The 15428-nt window shown below is 46.5% G+C and overlaps 1 protein-coding gene across 2 annotated transcripts in view; it reads left to right on the top strand.

Moving 5' to 3' along the window:
* Positions 1-15428, top strand: part of erbb4b (erb-b2 receptor tyrosine kinase 4b) — a 226887-nt gene that overhangs the window by 128562 nt on the left and 82897 nt on the right. For both annotated transcript variants that reach the window (XM_076039762.1, XM_076039761.1), the window contains exon 3: positions 5360-5546. In XM_076039762.1, the coding sequence (XP_075895877.1) occupies positions 5360-5546 (187 nt within the window). The remainder of the gene's footprint in view (positions 1-5359; positions 5547-15428) is intronic.

Below are 15428 nucleotides of genomic sequence, written 5' to 3'. Positions count from 1 at the left end.
ACACACACACACACATAGAGGAGGATCAAAGGCAGAATCAGCTGCAGGTGTCTAAGTGGTCTGAAGCCACTTTAGGTGGATTTTAGAGTTTTCAGGTGGTGGTTAGTGGGACACTTGCACAAGAGCAGCACGCAGGAACGTTTTTCTCCGTACGGCCACGTTGTAAAGTCACACTGACTTTGTCAGGGGCTGCACAAGCTCGAGAGGATAGCAACAGCATTGTTTTTGATTTTCCTTTAAGTCAATTATTACAACAAACTGTGTCTATATACATATACATATACATATGTATATATATATATATATATATATATATATATATATATATATGTATGTGTGTGTGTGTGTGTCACCCTGCCTTCGCCTTATGCCAGCTGGGATAGGCTCCAGCAGACCCCCCGTGACCCTGAGCTCAGGAATAAGCAGGTATCGAAGATGGATGGATGGATGGATGGGTGGATGGATGGATGTATATATGCAAAGTGCCCTTCTTGCAAATTAGCCAGTGACGTCAATTTGCCAACTTTTCCGCGACTTTGCGGACAACAAATAGCCACTCGGCTCGCCGAGGAGTCGTCGCCGGTGGCAAGCAATTATCGCGCAAAAAACACGGCAGGAGAATCCTCCACTTTCTCGAAATGAGAGGTCTTGAAGCGATGCGTCGCAGCCCCGGGGGGGAGGAACTTGCCGATAATTTCTCCGGCAATTTTAATCTTTACTCAAACTCGAGCGCCGGACCCCCAGCAGGATTCGGCGCCTGTTTACCGATGTTGACGCCGGCTCTCGGCGCGGGGTTTTAAGGAAGCGGGTGGGGGGGGAGTGGGTGGGGAGGTGGTGTTGAGGGGGAGGATGAGGGGTTTACCGATGCGAGCGTTTAAAACCCTCCCGGCGTCGCTGTATCAGGCTTGAATGGCCGCGTCCCTGCGGAGCGCCGCCGTACGCCTCAATATGTATGGAAATGAGAGGCAATCATGCTAACGCGTGTTCACTCTCTCCAAAGTCGACTAATTGCACTCTGAGCCCTGCGCCGGGGCCCAGCCAAGCACTCACCCTTCCTCAGACCTTTTGCTCCCCCAACTACCCTCACCTCCGCCCGCCCTCCCCCTTCTCTCCTGACCTGGAACAGGTGTGCCGTTAATTATGCATTAAAATATACATAAACCCTTTCTGACTCACTTGACTGAGCTTCTCCTCCTCCTCCTCCAGCGTGCATCCAACCCTGTCCATCTGTCTGTCTCTCCCTCTCTCTCTCCTTCCCTCACCCGGACCTCCCTCCACCCTGCGAGCGCACTCCTTCACCTCTTCTTTTAGAAGTCGGGGAGGCGGGGGAGGGAGAGGGAGATTGAAGGACTCCATTTCAAAACCGCGCACGTCCCCTCCGACTCAAGCGAGGGGTTTGTTCCGCCGCCACACTTCCGCTCGCAAACGGCTGCGGCAGCCGGGAGGGAGGCAGAAATCCCCGTTAATCTAGCGAATCTGGCTCGCCGCTCCCCTTTTGTCCACTGTTGCTGCGACTCTGACATGTTGATCTGCAGGGAGGCGAGCCGGCCCGGGGAGTTTACACGAGTTAGGAGTGGGGATTGGCACCGAGCTCGGGATTTGGCCTCACTGTAACACAAATGAATTATAAAGGGGTGCGGGAATCTAAGAAATGCCACTTGAGCGCGTTTTCTGCGTCTGCCATCAATAGATAGCGGTGAAGACAATACACCCTAATATGGTAATAGAATGTTGTAGTTGTTATTAAGGTGAGGGGTTGTGTTAGTTTTTTATATTTTACTGAAGAATGAAGCCGAACAAATACTTTGGTTCCTCATCACTCACCATGGTTTTGCTGTTGTTGTTGATGTTGAAGCTGCTGCTGCTGCAACTAGCCATGTCGCCAGTTATGGCGAATCTGAACATGTGAATCCATCACACGCGTGGAACATCAAAACTTGACGTCGCAGTTTTTCCTTTCCGTCACAAAAACCAGAGACAAGCCAGAACCCAGGTCACCATTTCCACGCGCTCGCACGCCTGTAGGTTAGTTCAGGAGCTATTTTTCTCAGAGAGAAATTCAGGACAATGGTGAGAGTCGCGCTTTTATCTATAGCAGCCAATTTGCGGCTCTAATTGCACCGTTTTTAGAGAAGGTCGTGCAAATGACTCTGGACTAATTTAGCAGAAACAGACAGAAAATAAGTGAGTGAAAAGCCTCCATTGGCAGAGCAACCTCGGCGCCTGTGTCTCATTTTTGTATTTCTTCCGAGACTTCCGCTGCGGTTCAAGATCAATGTTGTCCAGCTGACTGCTTCCTGGAGGATACCCTCGGCCTTCGCTGGCGGTCTCCAGGTTGGGGGTTGCCTGTTTGGTTGAGCTGTGTTTAATGAAAGTGACCATGCTGGGAGGGTTTGGCCATTAGCTCAGCAAGGGCTGTAATCACTACAAGTTGTTTCCCTTTTTTCATCCACTTCATTATTGAACAAACAGTCTGTGGGGAGAGAAGTGTGTGTATGTGCGTGTGTGTGTGTGTGTGTGTGTGTGTGTACATGCCATCGTCTCTCTCTTGGTCCTTTTATTTGCCTCTGCAGTGCTGCACTTTGGAAACTATTGATTTAGTGGCTGGGAAATAACAAACGAGCGGCGATGCGAATGGGGACAGACGTGTAAGAAAGAAAAACGCTGAAGTGTGTGTATGTGTGTACCAGAATAATTATTATTTCCTTTCATTCAAAGTTGTTTTTGGACTGTCCATTTTGGGCCACATCATTAGTGGCTTCAGAGCACTAATGGGATCCAGGCTAGTGTCTGTGAAAGTATCCTACCTGGTCACACTGATGGTGGAGCAGGACCTAGAAAATATCAAATATTCTCTCACCTAATCACATGGCGGCGAATTAAAGCATGTAGCCATGCAGCTGCGGTGAAGACAACTCTCTGAAGTTCAAGCTGAACATGAGAATAAGGAAAGAAAGAGGACTAAAGTGACAGGGTGAGGAGCTCAGTTACCCGGGAGGAGCTTGGAGTAGAGCCGCTGCTCCTCTACATTGAGAGGAGCCAGCTGAGGTGGCTTGGGCATCTGTTCCGGATGCCTCCTGGACTCCTCCCTGGAGTGGTGTTCCGGGCATGTCCTACTTAGAGGAGGCCCAGAGGAAGACCCAGGACACGCTGGAGGGACTGTGTCTCTCGGCTGGCCTGGGAACGCCTTGGGGTCCCACTGGATGAGCTGGAGGAGGTGACTGGGGCCAGGGAAGTCTGGTCATCTCTGCTGAGACTCCTGCCCCCGCAACCCCACTCTGGATAAAGTTGTAGAAGATGGATGGATGGAGAGGACTGAAGTGAGTCTGGACGCGGCGACCGTGTTGTCCAGACGGGCTGGTAGTGGTATTTCACAGTTCGCTGATGATCTACTGCTTGAATATCCCGAGGGTTTGCAGAAAATGGTCCCGGGCTGTGGTGAAGACACGGCTTGCCTTCCCCACCTGACCTGAAGTAGCAGCTTGTATTCTTCCCTTAGCAGGGGGGGTTTCAGTTAACAGTCAAACTATTATTTTGTCATTTAAAGGAACAAATGGTGAACAAAATAAAACTTACGAATCACTTTTGGCAGAATTATTTTATTGTATATTTCCTTCAGGAATTGTTTTTGATATAAATGCACTTCTTTACAAGCGGAAACGGTGACTTTGCCCAGTCCCCAGAAACAGATGGTTTGGCCCGCCAGGAGGAGGACAGGTGCAGCTCATTTAAAGGGAGTTTTGCGGAGAGTGAAAGGGGAGAGAAGCACAATGCTGAGGGGAGCTCTGCCTGGCATTGCTTTGGTGGGAATTCAGAAATTTGTGGATCTGAAACAAAACGGAAAGTTCCCACATAGAGTGTTTTTTTGTTTTTGTTTTTTTTTTTTTTTGGGGGGGGTTAGGGTTTACACGTCTGGAGCCATTTTTGTTCAAAGGCATTTTTTTTTCCTCTCCCACAAGCACGAAAATAAATCCTTTTTTGAAGCAGAAATCAGAAATCTCCTCGTCTCTGTTCACCTTGCCCTCATCTAAAACAAACTCATTTACACGGGGTCAGAGGTCAAAATGGGCAGACTGGTTGGAGACCTTTCTGGGGAGTTCATTGACAGGTACGGAGAGATACAGTGAATTTTGCTTTACCTGGATCCTTTAGAAGAATCACACGTCCTATATTTTGCATCCCAACATGAACAAAAAAAAAAAACAACTCAGACGAGAGTTGAGGATAAAAGTTAACTTGGGCAACTCCACTGTCATTGTGTCTCTGACTGTCAGAATGTTTTCAGCCCTGTGAAGTCGCTCACTCCCTCTTTTTTTTTTTCCTTCCCCAGCTCTAGTGAAGTTTCTAAAACACACACACACTGAATATGAATCCCCTGTCATTTACTCCCATAAATTCACAAAGACTCGCGAGTCCCTTGGCCCGTCTCTTCCTATTAATGGCAATCAGCGGGGTAATGATGACTGAGCTACAGCCGCGGCTTACTTACGGGTGGCTGACGGCCACGCTCTCTGACAGCTGTCAGCCGCCACGGCCACACATGCCAGGGCGCCTCCTCAGGAATTATTCCAGCTCTCCACATTAGCCGCTGCCAGACTTCACACACGGACTTGTTGACTATCAGCATCGGGCCGGGGAGGCTCCGCTGGCCGCCCGTCCGCTAATGACGGCGAGCATGGCGGCGGGCGGGCGGAAGAGGACGCTGCCTGTCACTTTGATTCATCCGACGGCCGCTCCGAACCGGGTGGCCACTCGCCAAAAGTCTTGACAGTCGCTATATTCCCCGCGCTAAATGACATTTAAAGTGTGAAGCAATGGCTGTCCTTGTGGCTCAGTCTCTCCCCCGGGGCAGGAACCCAGGACATGAGCGCCGAACCCCGAGCCTAGTTTTTGCGTTTATTTATTTATTTATTTATTCGCACTGAGGTCACAAAAGCCTCGGGCCAAGTTCTCAGCGCTCAGATATTTGTGCTCGCTACACTGTCATGACTGAGTGTGGGAGAGGTGACCTTAAACAAAGCTGTCGTGCACGATCTGAAATATCGCCAAAATGTTGTGCTGGTGTTTTTTTTTTTTTTTGTTTAACATTAGACTTACTTTTTCTATGAACCCAGAAGGACAAAAACTGTTTGTAAGGCAGGTTTGACTTACCATCATAATGTTCAGAGTTTGTTTTTGTTTTTTTGTGGTGATTTAAGTCAGTTTTTAAATTTCAGTTCAGTGGTTAAGACTGCAGTTAGGAAATCTAATTCTAGAATTTGTAAGATTCAAAATGATGTTTTATTTTCGTTTGATCTGCCTCAGAGAACAAAAAAAACAACAACACTGAGTCCTCCCTCCTCCGGCTCTCTTTCTGCAGTCTATCCGTGAAGTGACGGGCTACGTGCTGGTCGCCCTCAACCAGTTCGACTACCTGCCGCTGGAGAACTTGAGGATCATCCGAGGGACCAAGCTGTACGAGGACCGCTACTCGCTGGCAATCTTCCTCAATTACCGGCGGGACGGAAACTTTGGCCTGCGCCAGCTCGGCCTGAAGAACCTCACAGGTCAGTGGCGGAACACACAATCACGTCTAGTCTGTCCGCTCTTACTTGGCAGTGTGCGTGTTTGCAATAGTGTCTTCAAAGGAAACAGTGATCTTTTAACAACATGTATCGTCAGCATTTGAGAAAGCGGTTTGGAATTTCAAGTGCGCTGCATTCATGTTTCTCTGGGTTTCCTCACCTCTTCACCCACTGCACGCATCCTGTTTTAAAAAGTAGCAAACAAAATCAAAAACCCTGTGGAACTTGTAGACGAGACGTGAGACTCCAAGTCTTAATCATTCATTGGCTTCAGTCAGTGATATTGCCAAACTGTCAGACATCACATCTTCAACTCTGGCCGAACACGCGAGGCACGCTGCCAAAGTCAAGTCGGCTCCAAAACGTGCATGTAATGTTACCTCATAATTATTCATCGCCATTAATTATTTATCTGAAGCAGTCTTGGCAAATGTTGGCACTCCAGATGTGTGCTTAAGTGGGAACAGATTTTTTTTAGCGGTCTGCTGGAAGAGGCTGGATTCTTTTCTTTCTTTCTTTTTTTCAATGGTGATGGGCATTAAATTATCCAAACTTAATACATATGCATTTAGTTTTCACAATATACTGTTATACTCCCAGATAATATTCCTGGGCCTTGATATGTAGCTGGGTGACAATTTGACTGCGCCTTGTGAAATTCTCCCTGTGATTTTGAATCTAATACTTAGATTGTAAAAGTATCAATGTTGCGCTAAATTGCATCAATGAGAAAATAAAGGGGATTGCCTTTTAGAAATCATTCATTCATCAGTCACTTTTTTTTCTGCCAAAGATACAACTGCGAAGCACTCGTCAGAAGAGCAAACAATCCAATATCCTGCTACTTGGACTGTGGTCTCTATCACAAAGTTTGTGCAAAAAAGGAAATGTTCTGCCCATCTGCTGCTTCGCACTCATTCAAGTACCCCACTGGCTCCATTAGCACATTAAACCTCCATCCGCAGTGGTGCTGGAAGTTGACTGGCAGTGTTTTCAAGAGTAATTGCCTCTATTGTCTGGTTTCCACCCTTCCCTTCCATTCCGCTTCCCACCAACCAGAGAAATAAACAAAAATCAAGGATGAACTGATTTACCGAACACCGGGCAATCAAACCGCGTGTTTCCCTTCCGAGGTTCAAAGAGCCGGTGAGCATGATTGCTTGTAAATAGTGTGCTTAGCAAGAGCACACGGCGTGGGAGGCTCACAGTTTTTTTTATGATGCCCGACGCCTGTGTGCGTTACAAGGTTCCCTTCGGGCTCTCTGACCCTGGGGTCAGCTGTAAATGGAGCTCTTGACTTGCAAAGATACAGCGCTCTTCCAGCACAGGGCTAAGTGGGGCATTGCCAGCTCATGATGTGTGCGGCACAAGGTCAAAGGTGTGCTTTTTTTCATGTGAAATCCAACCCTAGAAATCTTGCAAAGCTAAGTGGAAGTGCATTCATTTGTGCTTTGAATAGTATTTGGTGTGTTGTGATAAGTTGGGTATTGGTAAAGAAAAGCCCCGACCCCCAGCTCTGACATATCCATCTTGTTGACCTCTAACAGAACACAGGGTTTATCAGAATTTCAGCAGTCAAATTAGCTTCCTTCAAAGACAACAAGGCAGAAGGTTAGAGAGAGAGACGCAACGGCTCAAAGAGTGGTGTGTGCCCCAAGAGGCATTCACTCAAATCTCTGCTACCACTAGCTCACCAACTGCAAAGAAGAGACTGGACAACATGTCACTTTTATTCGACTGCTATTATTACTGCATTTCTATAAATGTCATTTAAAGTGGTGCTTTAGCCGTTTTGCAGTATCAGCAGTTCTGGTTCCTTGTTTTGCCCCTGCTCATAAAAGTTTTCTGTTGGCTCTTTACCATGTGGATGTGTCTGAAACACCTAAAGGATTCAGGCGACGGTCCATTGGGAGCTTCAGTTTGGTGCAATCACAACATAAATAATTTCTCTCTCATATATACGTGTATATATACGGAGGGAAGCGCAGAATGACATTTCAATGATTTATTGAATAGCGCCTGCAAAAACTTTGCACGCCGAAATGCCACCGGCATTCGCCGTGGGTTCTCTGGGCAGGATCATCAGAATGGGTTGATGAAACGGGCAGGAAGCACAAAGGCATTCCAGCAGATGACACTTTCCTGAGTAAATAATGGAATTAAGTCGTCATATTTGCAAAAAAAAACATCTTGCCCCGTCAACATGAAATAAAGCGAGAGATTCATGCCTTTTAAAAGACCTCCATTTTTTGTTGGTAGAATTTATTTAGATTTGAAGCAGGATGCGCGAGTCCTCCAGCTGGTGTCTCCTCTGCCTGGAAATTCTAAATAATTCAGCCCCCTCTTATTGTTCTTGCCTCAACCGCTCCTTCCCTCTGATCCCCCCCGAGTTGAAGGCAACAACTCATCCATCCATGGGCGTGTGTATGTGCAGCGACAGCGTGCGCCTCTGTGTTGTGTTGCATCTTGTTTTCTGTCTCACATGTTGTGCCATACTCAGGGAATTGCTTGTGTCCGGCCTTCGCCTTTTCTTTTTTTTTTCTTTCTTTCTATCTTTCTTTCTTTCATTTTTTTTTTGGCTGAGCCGGTCTTTTCTTCATCGTGGTGCCAAGTTGAAGCCAGCGCCGGAGCAGCCGGAGCAGCCGGAGCTGGACTCTGCGAGGAGCTGCTGTTTGATGTGCCATCCGTGGCCCGGAGCCACAAAGTCGAGGGGAAGCAGTGCACAACAGCCTTGGCCTGAATCTGCTCTTCTTCATAACTCTGACTCCTCTAGATTCACCCCAGTGTTATTATTATTATTCATTCATTTATTTATTTATTTGTTTGTTTGTCTTTCCACAAACAAGTCGGAGGGGATTTTTTTCGTTCTTCTTTCACTTGATATTTTTTATGGTGTTGTGATTCTCTAAACGAGGAGCCTTTGTTGTCGAGACACCTCGCAGTCTCAGGTCTGCTGTGGTTTCCTTGTTTCTCGGTAATCACCGCCGAAAATGTGTTGTTTAATTGCGTCGAGCAAGGCTCTTGTGCCTGGTGTTTGGGGCTCCTGTGTATAGTTTATACCTAAAGTGCTCCCAGGCATCTCTTAGTGAGCTGTGGAGAGGTTTCGCTGTTTATAATTACTGTTTGAGGACAAACATCTTTTGGGGCAAGGTAAATGCCACTCTTTTAAAGGCCCGGCGTGGAAGATTTAGTGGCATCTGATGGTAAGAAAGCATATGGTATGACGGGCCGATCTGATCGGGATCTGCCTTCTTTCTTTGTGGCGGCTGTGATGCCGACACATTGTGAGCTATTATTACGGCTTAATCCTTTTCAGCTTTTCATGCAAATATAGATGCTTATTACTGTTTAAAAAAAAGGAATAAACTGTCTGCTTTGTCTAACGAGGATGGCAGGCGGTTTTAGCCCATTTTGCGTTAATAGATCCCATAAAATGTGTAAAATTGTGCCTTGGCTTTGTGGCTTACAATATATTTGAGCTTGTCATTGATTCTTAGATTGTGTGTCTGTTAGGAACCATAAATTCTGGAGAAAAAAAATATTTTCCATTTCATGCTCTGGAGTTTGAACGCTTTTTAAATCGGCAGTTGAATGGTATTTTTGAATCGTTAGAGAAGAATTAAAAAGCCACTGATAGCTTTTCTGGGTGGATTAAACTATTTCCGCTTTACTCTGGAGTTCAGCCTAGAGCTGCTGCCAACTGGCCCAAATGGCACTGGGGAATCTGATTGGTCCACCATGAAACAGACAGAGTTCTTCCCACCTCCCCTTTCCAAACACGTCCTATGGGCTTTTTTTCCTGATGGATTTGTTAAATTAATTGGAGCTCCCACAGTCAGACGTGCTCCTTTCTGAGATGTCCTTATCATCTTCTTTCACCCTTTACTCCGAAAAATGTGCCGCTACAGGAAGGCTTAATGTAGAGCCTCTTCACACATCATGCAATCAGAATTCCGCCATTCAATTCGTAGTTTAAGGGAAATCTGAGATGGTTGTCAGACTGAGCACAGCGCCTCGGTTGTTGCCATCATATTGGTCGCCCGTTCCTCTACCGGCAGCTCCCAGGAGACCAGGAGTGTGATCGATATAATCCATAAGCAACATGTATAAGAGGATAAAACGTATTAGCTACTTAAGGGGCTAATCGAGAGAGGGTTCGGTAAAAAAAAAAGGGAAAAAAAATCCTTTCACCGCTGAAAACCACCCACATTTCCACTTGGGGCCCGAAATTGCCTTTGGATGAAATCAATTTGTCGCCAGTATATCGTAGCATTGCACTTATTGATTTCTCCGGTGCACTCTCTCTCTCCCCGAGCCGTGAATGGACTCTCTGGATTTGCGACGGGCGACTTGGAGGACGCGGTGGAGGAGGTCTCTCCGGCTGAGCGGGGATAGGACTCTCTCCGATGCACCTTTCAATCAAGCTTAGCCACGTTATCCTCATGAATATGAAATTTAAGTCACAGCCAAGGAAAAAAAGTTGAGAGGGAGAGAGTGCGCTTGGTCGGAGGTGAGAGTGAAGTGAAGAGGAAACGGAAGTCTATGCATTGGGAAGAAAAGTTTGGCTGTTTTTTTTTTCGTTTATATTCTACTTCTTTCGGCACAAAGGAAGGTTCTAAGTGGACTGCAAATTTGTGATCGGATAGTCGGTCCTCTTTGAATCTGAATGAAGTTTATTTGTGTCATTGACCAAAGAGAATCAGGTTTTGGAGTCACGTGAGTCACTGAGTCAGTCACCTGAGGAGTCTGGAAATCTATAAGCACAGACAAACTCACTCCTGTGACTTGTTGATTTTACGAGCAGGTGCCGTGAGCAACCGATTCATCCGTTCACAGTTCAACCTCGGAGCACTGAGGGAGGATGGGAGTTCATTATTTAAAAAAAAAAAAAAAATGCACTTGCTCAGTGGTAACATTGTTGCTGTCTGGTTGCTTTATTGCAGCATTTAGCTAGGGGTCGCAGGGAACAGACTTGAGGAATGAATGACTCATTAACCAGAAAGGTGACTCTAAAGTTTTGAACAATTCTTTCAGCACTTGCACAACACTGTTGCCGGCTGCCTTCTGCAAAGCTTGCTTTTAGTCTTGAAGTGTCTTCAAGTGAATCTTCCGAACGCCGCTAAGGGACTCCAACGACTTTTTTTTATCCCAACAGCCTGAATGAAAGGTGAAGATCGACCTTGTGGCAGTTTTCCTTTTTCAAAAGTCCCATATCCAGATTTGGATTCCAGCAAATCCACTCTGTCGTCATTCCTGCGTCAGCCAACAGAATCCGCCGCTTCCCGACAAGTAACAACAACCGCGACATGGAGCGAAACACAGCTGAGCACTCTGATTCCCCCCCCGCCCCCGCTCTCCTCCAATTTATCCCGCACCCATGTCCCCTCTCTCTCTCTCCACCCCCACCTCCTTTTTCTTTTTCATATTTGTTTAGAGTTGTTGATTCATTTTTCCCAGCCGCCCCTTGTGCCCGCACTCCGCCGGATCCAAAATGAAGCGTCCAATCTGAGGCCCCATCTGCTAAAAAAGATCCTTTCTCGTCTCATGCATGTACACAAGCCCGTGCGCGGTGCCAAGGCGTTAACCACTCCTTCATGGCCCATCTGCTCCCTCTTTATCTCCTCTACTTTCTGTCTTTCTTCCATCTCTCCCCCCCGCCCCCTGCCCCCACACTCACTTCTCTCTCTCTCGCTCCCTCTCTCTGGCGGCGCGTCTCTCATCACATTTCATTTGGCCGTCTCCGCTTGTCACGTCGGTGCCTCTCGCGCAAATTCATGCTAATGTTTGGACCGTTTTTGTTTTTTTCTGTTTTTTTTTTTCGTTTGCCCCTCCCCCGTCAGAGCACTCCAGTCCCGCTCTGTTCTCCGCGAGTCACATTTTTGGATGAGGTACCTCTTAGCGAGAGTGCGCTGGTGTTATTATGAGCCGAGCATGTCCTGTTCGCCGTGGTGTGACGGCGAGGTGCATATTGAATGGAGCGGGGCAAGGTGAAAGAGACAATTTGGCTCAGACAAGGTTCCTCTGATGGGAGGGCATAAAAACTGCTTCCGCCACATGATCCCTTGCCATCTAACTCGGAGGAGGAGAAGAAAGGCAAATTTTCCGCAGGCCAGACTGGTTTTTGAGCGCGTGCCCGGCGGTCCGTCAGGCCTCTCGCCCGGCAGCCAGCAGACCTTAGGTCTCCTTCAATTGTGTGTCTAATTGATTACTTCCCGTGCAATTACTCCCGGTGTCACACTCAATATTTCATCGCTCCAGGAAAGGTGCAAGGGGGACTTTCCCTTCTTGAAGGACGACATTCACATTGTCACATTTGCGGGCCCCTAATGTGGTTCGCGTGGAGGCGCGTGTTCAATTGAAGCCCTGCATGGGCCACCAGTGGCGTCTGCCGCTAATTGATTGGCGTGTAATATGACCGCGTGGCCAAGACGGTGGGCCTGCGGAGCAAACATATGGGTCTTGATGCAGAGTGGAAAAAAGAAAGAAGAAGAAAAACAGCCAAAGTTTGTTTTAGTACTTTTTGTGGAACAAAATTTCTGCACTGCACTTTGTCATCTCCCTTTTTTTTTTGCCAAGCTCAGTCAACATTTGTCCCTTTGTTGGGTTGTTTCACATTGAGCACGGGGTTAAAGGTTCACTTTTGTTTTTCATGCTTTTATAATTTATCAACATGATTTATGAGATTTCATTAACAGAGATATCAGTGCTCTGTGAAATATTAATGGGGCGTAACTGAACATATTGTCATAGAGGGAAGAAATTCAGATTAAAAAATTTCAAATTAAAACCTGCAGGTTCGTACTGCCTGTGACACAAAGCTGGTCACCAGACCCTCGTTCGAGTTTTTGCTCGGGAATCGGCAGATGGAGCTCATCTCTGCTGCAGCGAATTCTGCAAAGATTTCAAGAGAAAAACTTTAAACAGTCCATCAGCTGCCAAACGACCTCAACACCATCTTGGCCTCTAGAAAGTAGACTGTTAAATGTTAGCTTAGCTAACACAACAAGCTGTAGTGGATATGCTATGTTAGCATCCGTGCTTTTCAGACCAACTGCAGTGCTGATTCTTCTGGATGTTTTGATTGCCACCACAAAGACGCACGGGCACATGTCGCTTTAGTCTTTAATTGTATTGGCATTCTGCGATGAACTGGCGACTTGTCCAGGGTGTCACCCTGCCTTCGTCCTAAGACAGCTGGGATAGGCTCCAGCAGACCCTGTGACCCTGAATAGGAATAAGCGGGTATAGAAGATGAATGAATGAATTAATGTATTGGCATTGATCGGTTGAATTCTTTCACTCCCTGGAAACATCATCCTCCTGACCAGGCGCTGGTCGTTGCTGTCGCCACATCACGTTGTGGCTCATAATAGCCTGCTGCTCTTGTCACCCGCGACTATTCTGGTGTGAACACAAAGCAAACTGCGCTAACGTTTGCTGAACAACGCCTCATCATTACTGTTGACTTGACCTCAGATTGACAGCTGAGGTCAAGGTGCAAGAAGGGACCTCTCCATTATTTATGATTCACTTTGTTGAAGGAAGAGTAACACTCCCCAGTGTCATTGACCAGGTAACCGTTCAACCACAATCTCAAGCACTCCAGTCTCCTGTTGCCTGAAATGATGTAAGGTTAAAAAGGAATAAAATAGAATGAAAATTACTGGCTCTATGTTTTCTTTTTGGGTCTTTGACAAGTTCATATTTTAAATGTTGTAATTTCAGAAGCCTATCAGTTTTTGATATGCTGCCTATAAACATAAAAAGAAAAAAAAAAGTCTACACGACAGGCAGTATATTGTCTGTTTTAAAGAAACAGGACATCCTAAAGCTCTGATTTCATGAATGAGCCTCAGAAAACCCTTCACTGATTGGAGACACACCCGCACTATAGGCCAGACGTGACTGTGCGGGCCTGTGTAACCAATTTGCCTTCCAAACTGAACCTCCATGGCCCGCTGGAAGCGAGAGTCGACTTTCACCTCATTAAAAGTTAAAAAGGCGTGGACAGAATTTTAATGCCAATTAATAATCAAAACACAGCTCTCTTCTCCCCTTCCCTCACATTTCCGTCTCCCCCGGGCAACGGCTCAGATCAGGCTAAGATCTGCCATGATGTGGATGTAATGGGGCTCAGACAGCCATAAAATAGCGTTCGCCAAGATGAAATGAAATGTCAGAGAAACCCTGTTGGTTATTTTGGGGACTGCAGCAAGGATGGTGAGGGGAAATAAAGATCATTTCTGGTTGTTGTAATCCAAATTACTTTGTGATTAAGGGGATAAAGAACTGTTATTTTGTTGGTGTTTTGTAAATCTAGTGCCAATGAAACACTTTTTAGAGGACAAAACCGGTAATGATGTTTATTGATGTTATGCCGCTCGCCCATTTCAGAGGAAACGGAAATTTACTGAAGTGAGAGGGACAGAATCAGAGCATGTGGTGTCAATATGGACAAACAAACATACACGCACTGATCACATTATGATGACAGACCAAAGTGGATCCAAATGACTAATCCAAGGTTCTCTCCCGTTTAGAAAACAACAAGTCCAGTTTTCCTTCTTAGTCCAAGTTTCAAAGTCTCACTTTTCCGCTGACCTGCTGTGTCAGAAGCCTCCATGGCCGACTCTTCAGATGATTCAACTTTGTTTTTTTTCTCTCTCTCTCTCTATTTTTTTTTTTTTTTTTTTTACATGGCTGCTGCTCTTCTCTACACTGCACCATCTCACTTTCCCTCCACTGCCACGGATGTAATTGCTGATTTAAAACAAAGTCAAACTCGGGCTGTGATTGTCACTTTCAGTTCCCGTAACTGACTGTCTGTCACTGCGGCTTTTATCACGTCGCCAGAGTGTGTGTGTGATTTGTGTGTGTGTGTGTGTGTGTGGCTGTGTGGCTGTGTGGCTGTGCGAGCCCCGGCACCGATGCTCTGGCTTTGATACTTAAGGCCGAAGAGTGTTTCAGACAGGTCTTTGATGTCAGACGGGCTCGGCGTTCATCTGGGAGGAGGAGGAGCAAAATGAGTGGGAAACCAAATAAAATAAGAGCTGACTGGCAGCCTGGTGGGTCTCATGCGCAGCAGAGGAAACTGCCACTTTCGATCAGCCGGGGCCCAAGCGGACACCTGTGGACTTTGAGTGATGAAACCGCTCAATCTGTTGCGTTTGATCCTGTTTTGCCTTCGTTTGTACCAGTTTTTCATTGCAATCGCTCCCTCTTCCTCTCCCTCTCTCCCTTCTTTGCCATAATTGATTGAGTTACCTCTGTTTTTCCCGCGTCTGCCGGATGAATGAGTGCTTTTGTGGTCTTCGCCGCCAGTTCATCAGCCGCAGCTTTTCCACCGACGCGATACATATTTTAAAGAGCCGGGTAAAATGGTAAATTGGTAAAATGGTGAATGGGCTGCACTTCTATAACGCTCTCCAGCACCTTGACGGTAGCCCAAAGCGCTTTACAATGGCCTCTCATTCAGCTGCTGACACTGCGGCGAGCTTCCCGCTTTAATAAGAGCAACGCTGCCGAAAACCCATTTAAATAACCTCGCCCGCCGCCGTAAACACGCATATTACCATCCAACCCCACGACTCCGCCCCTTCTCCCTTGGCGGTTTTAATAATTAATATGCTTATTTTATTTTATTTTATTTATTTTTTTGCCTCTCTGGGCTTGAAGCCTTTGGGTAAGTGGAGCGACATATTGATGGAGGCAGTGGTGGGTAATGGGACATGAAAAGGAGTTTTTTTTTTTTTGTTTTGTTTTGTTTTTTTCACGGCAGGTCTCCACAGAGGCATGAAAGGTGTTACCACATGGCCTGACCGAGTGCAGAGTTTAATAAAGCGTCCATGCCATCTTAAAATGTTG

The sequence above is a fragment of the Nelusetta ayraudi genome, unplaced genomic scaffold, assembly GCF_046127955.1.
Source record: "Nelusetta ayraudi isolate G7.1 ecotype Tasmania unplaced genomic scaffold, CSIRO-AGI_Nayr_v1 ptg000060l, whole genome shotgun sequence".
Classification (NCBI taxonomy): Eukaryota; Metazoa; Chordata; class Actinopteri; order Tetraodontiformes; family Monacanthidae; genus Nelusetta; species Nelusetta ayraudi.
The sequence above is the reverse complement of the archived record's forward strand: the minus strand, read 5'-3'. Positions and strand labels throughout refer to the sequence as shown.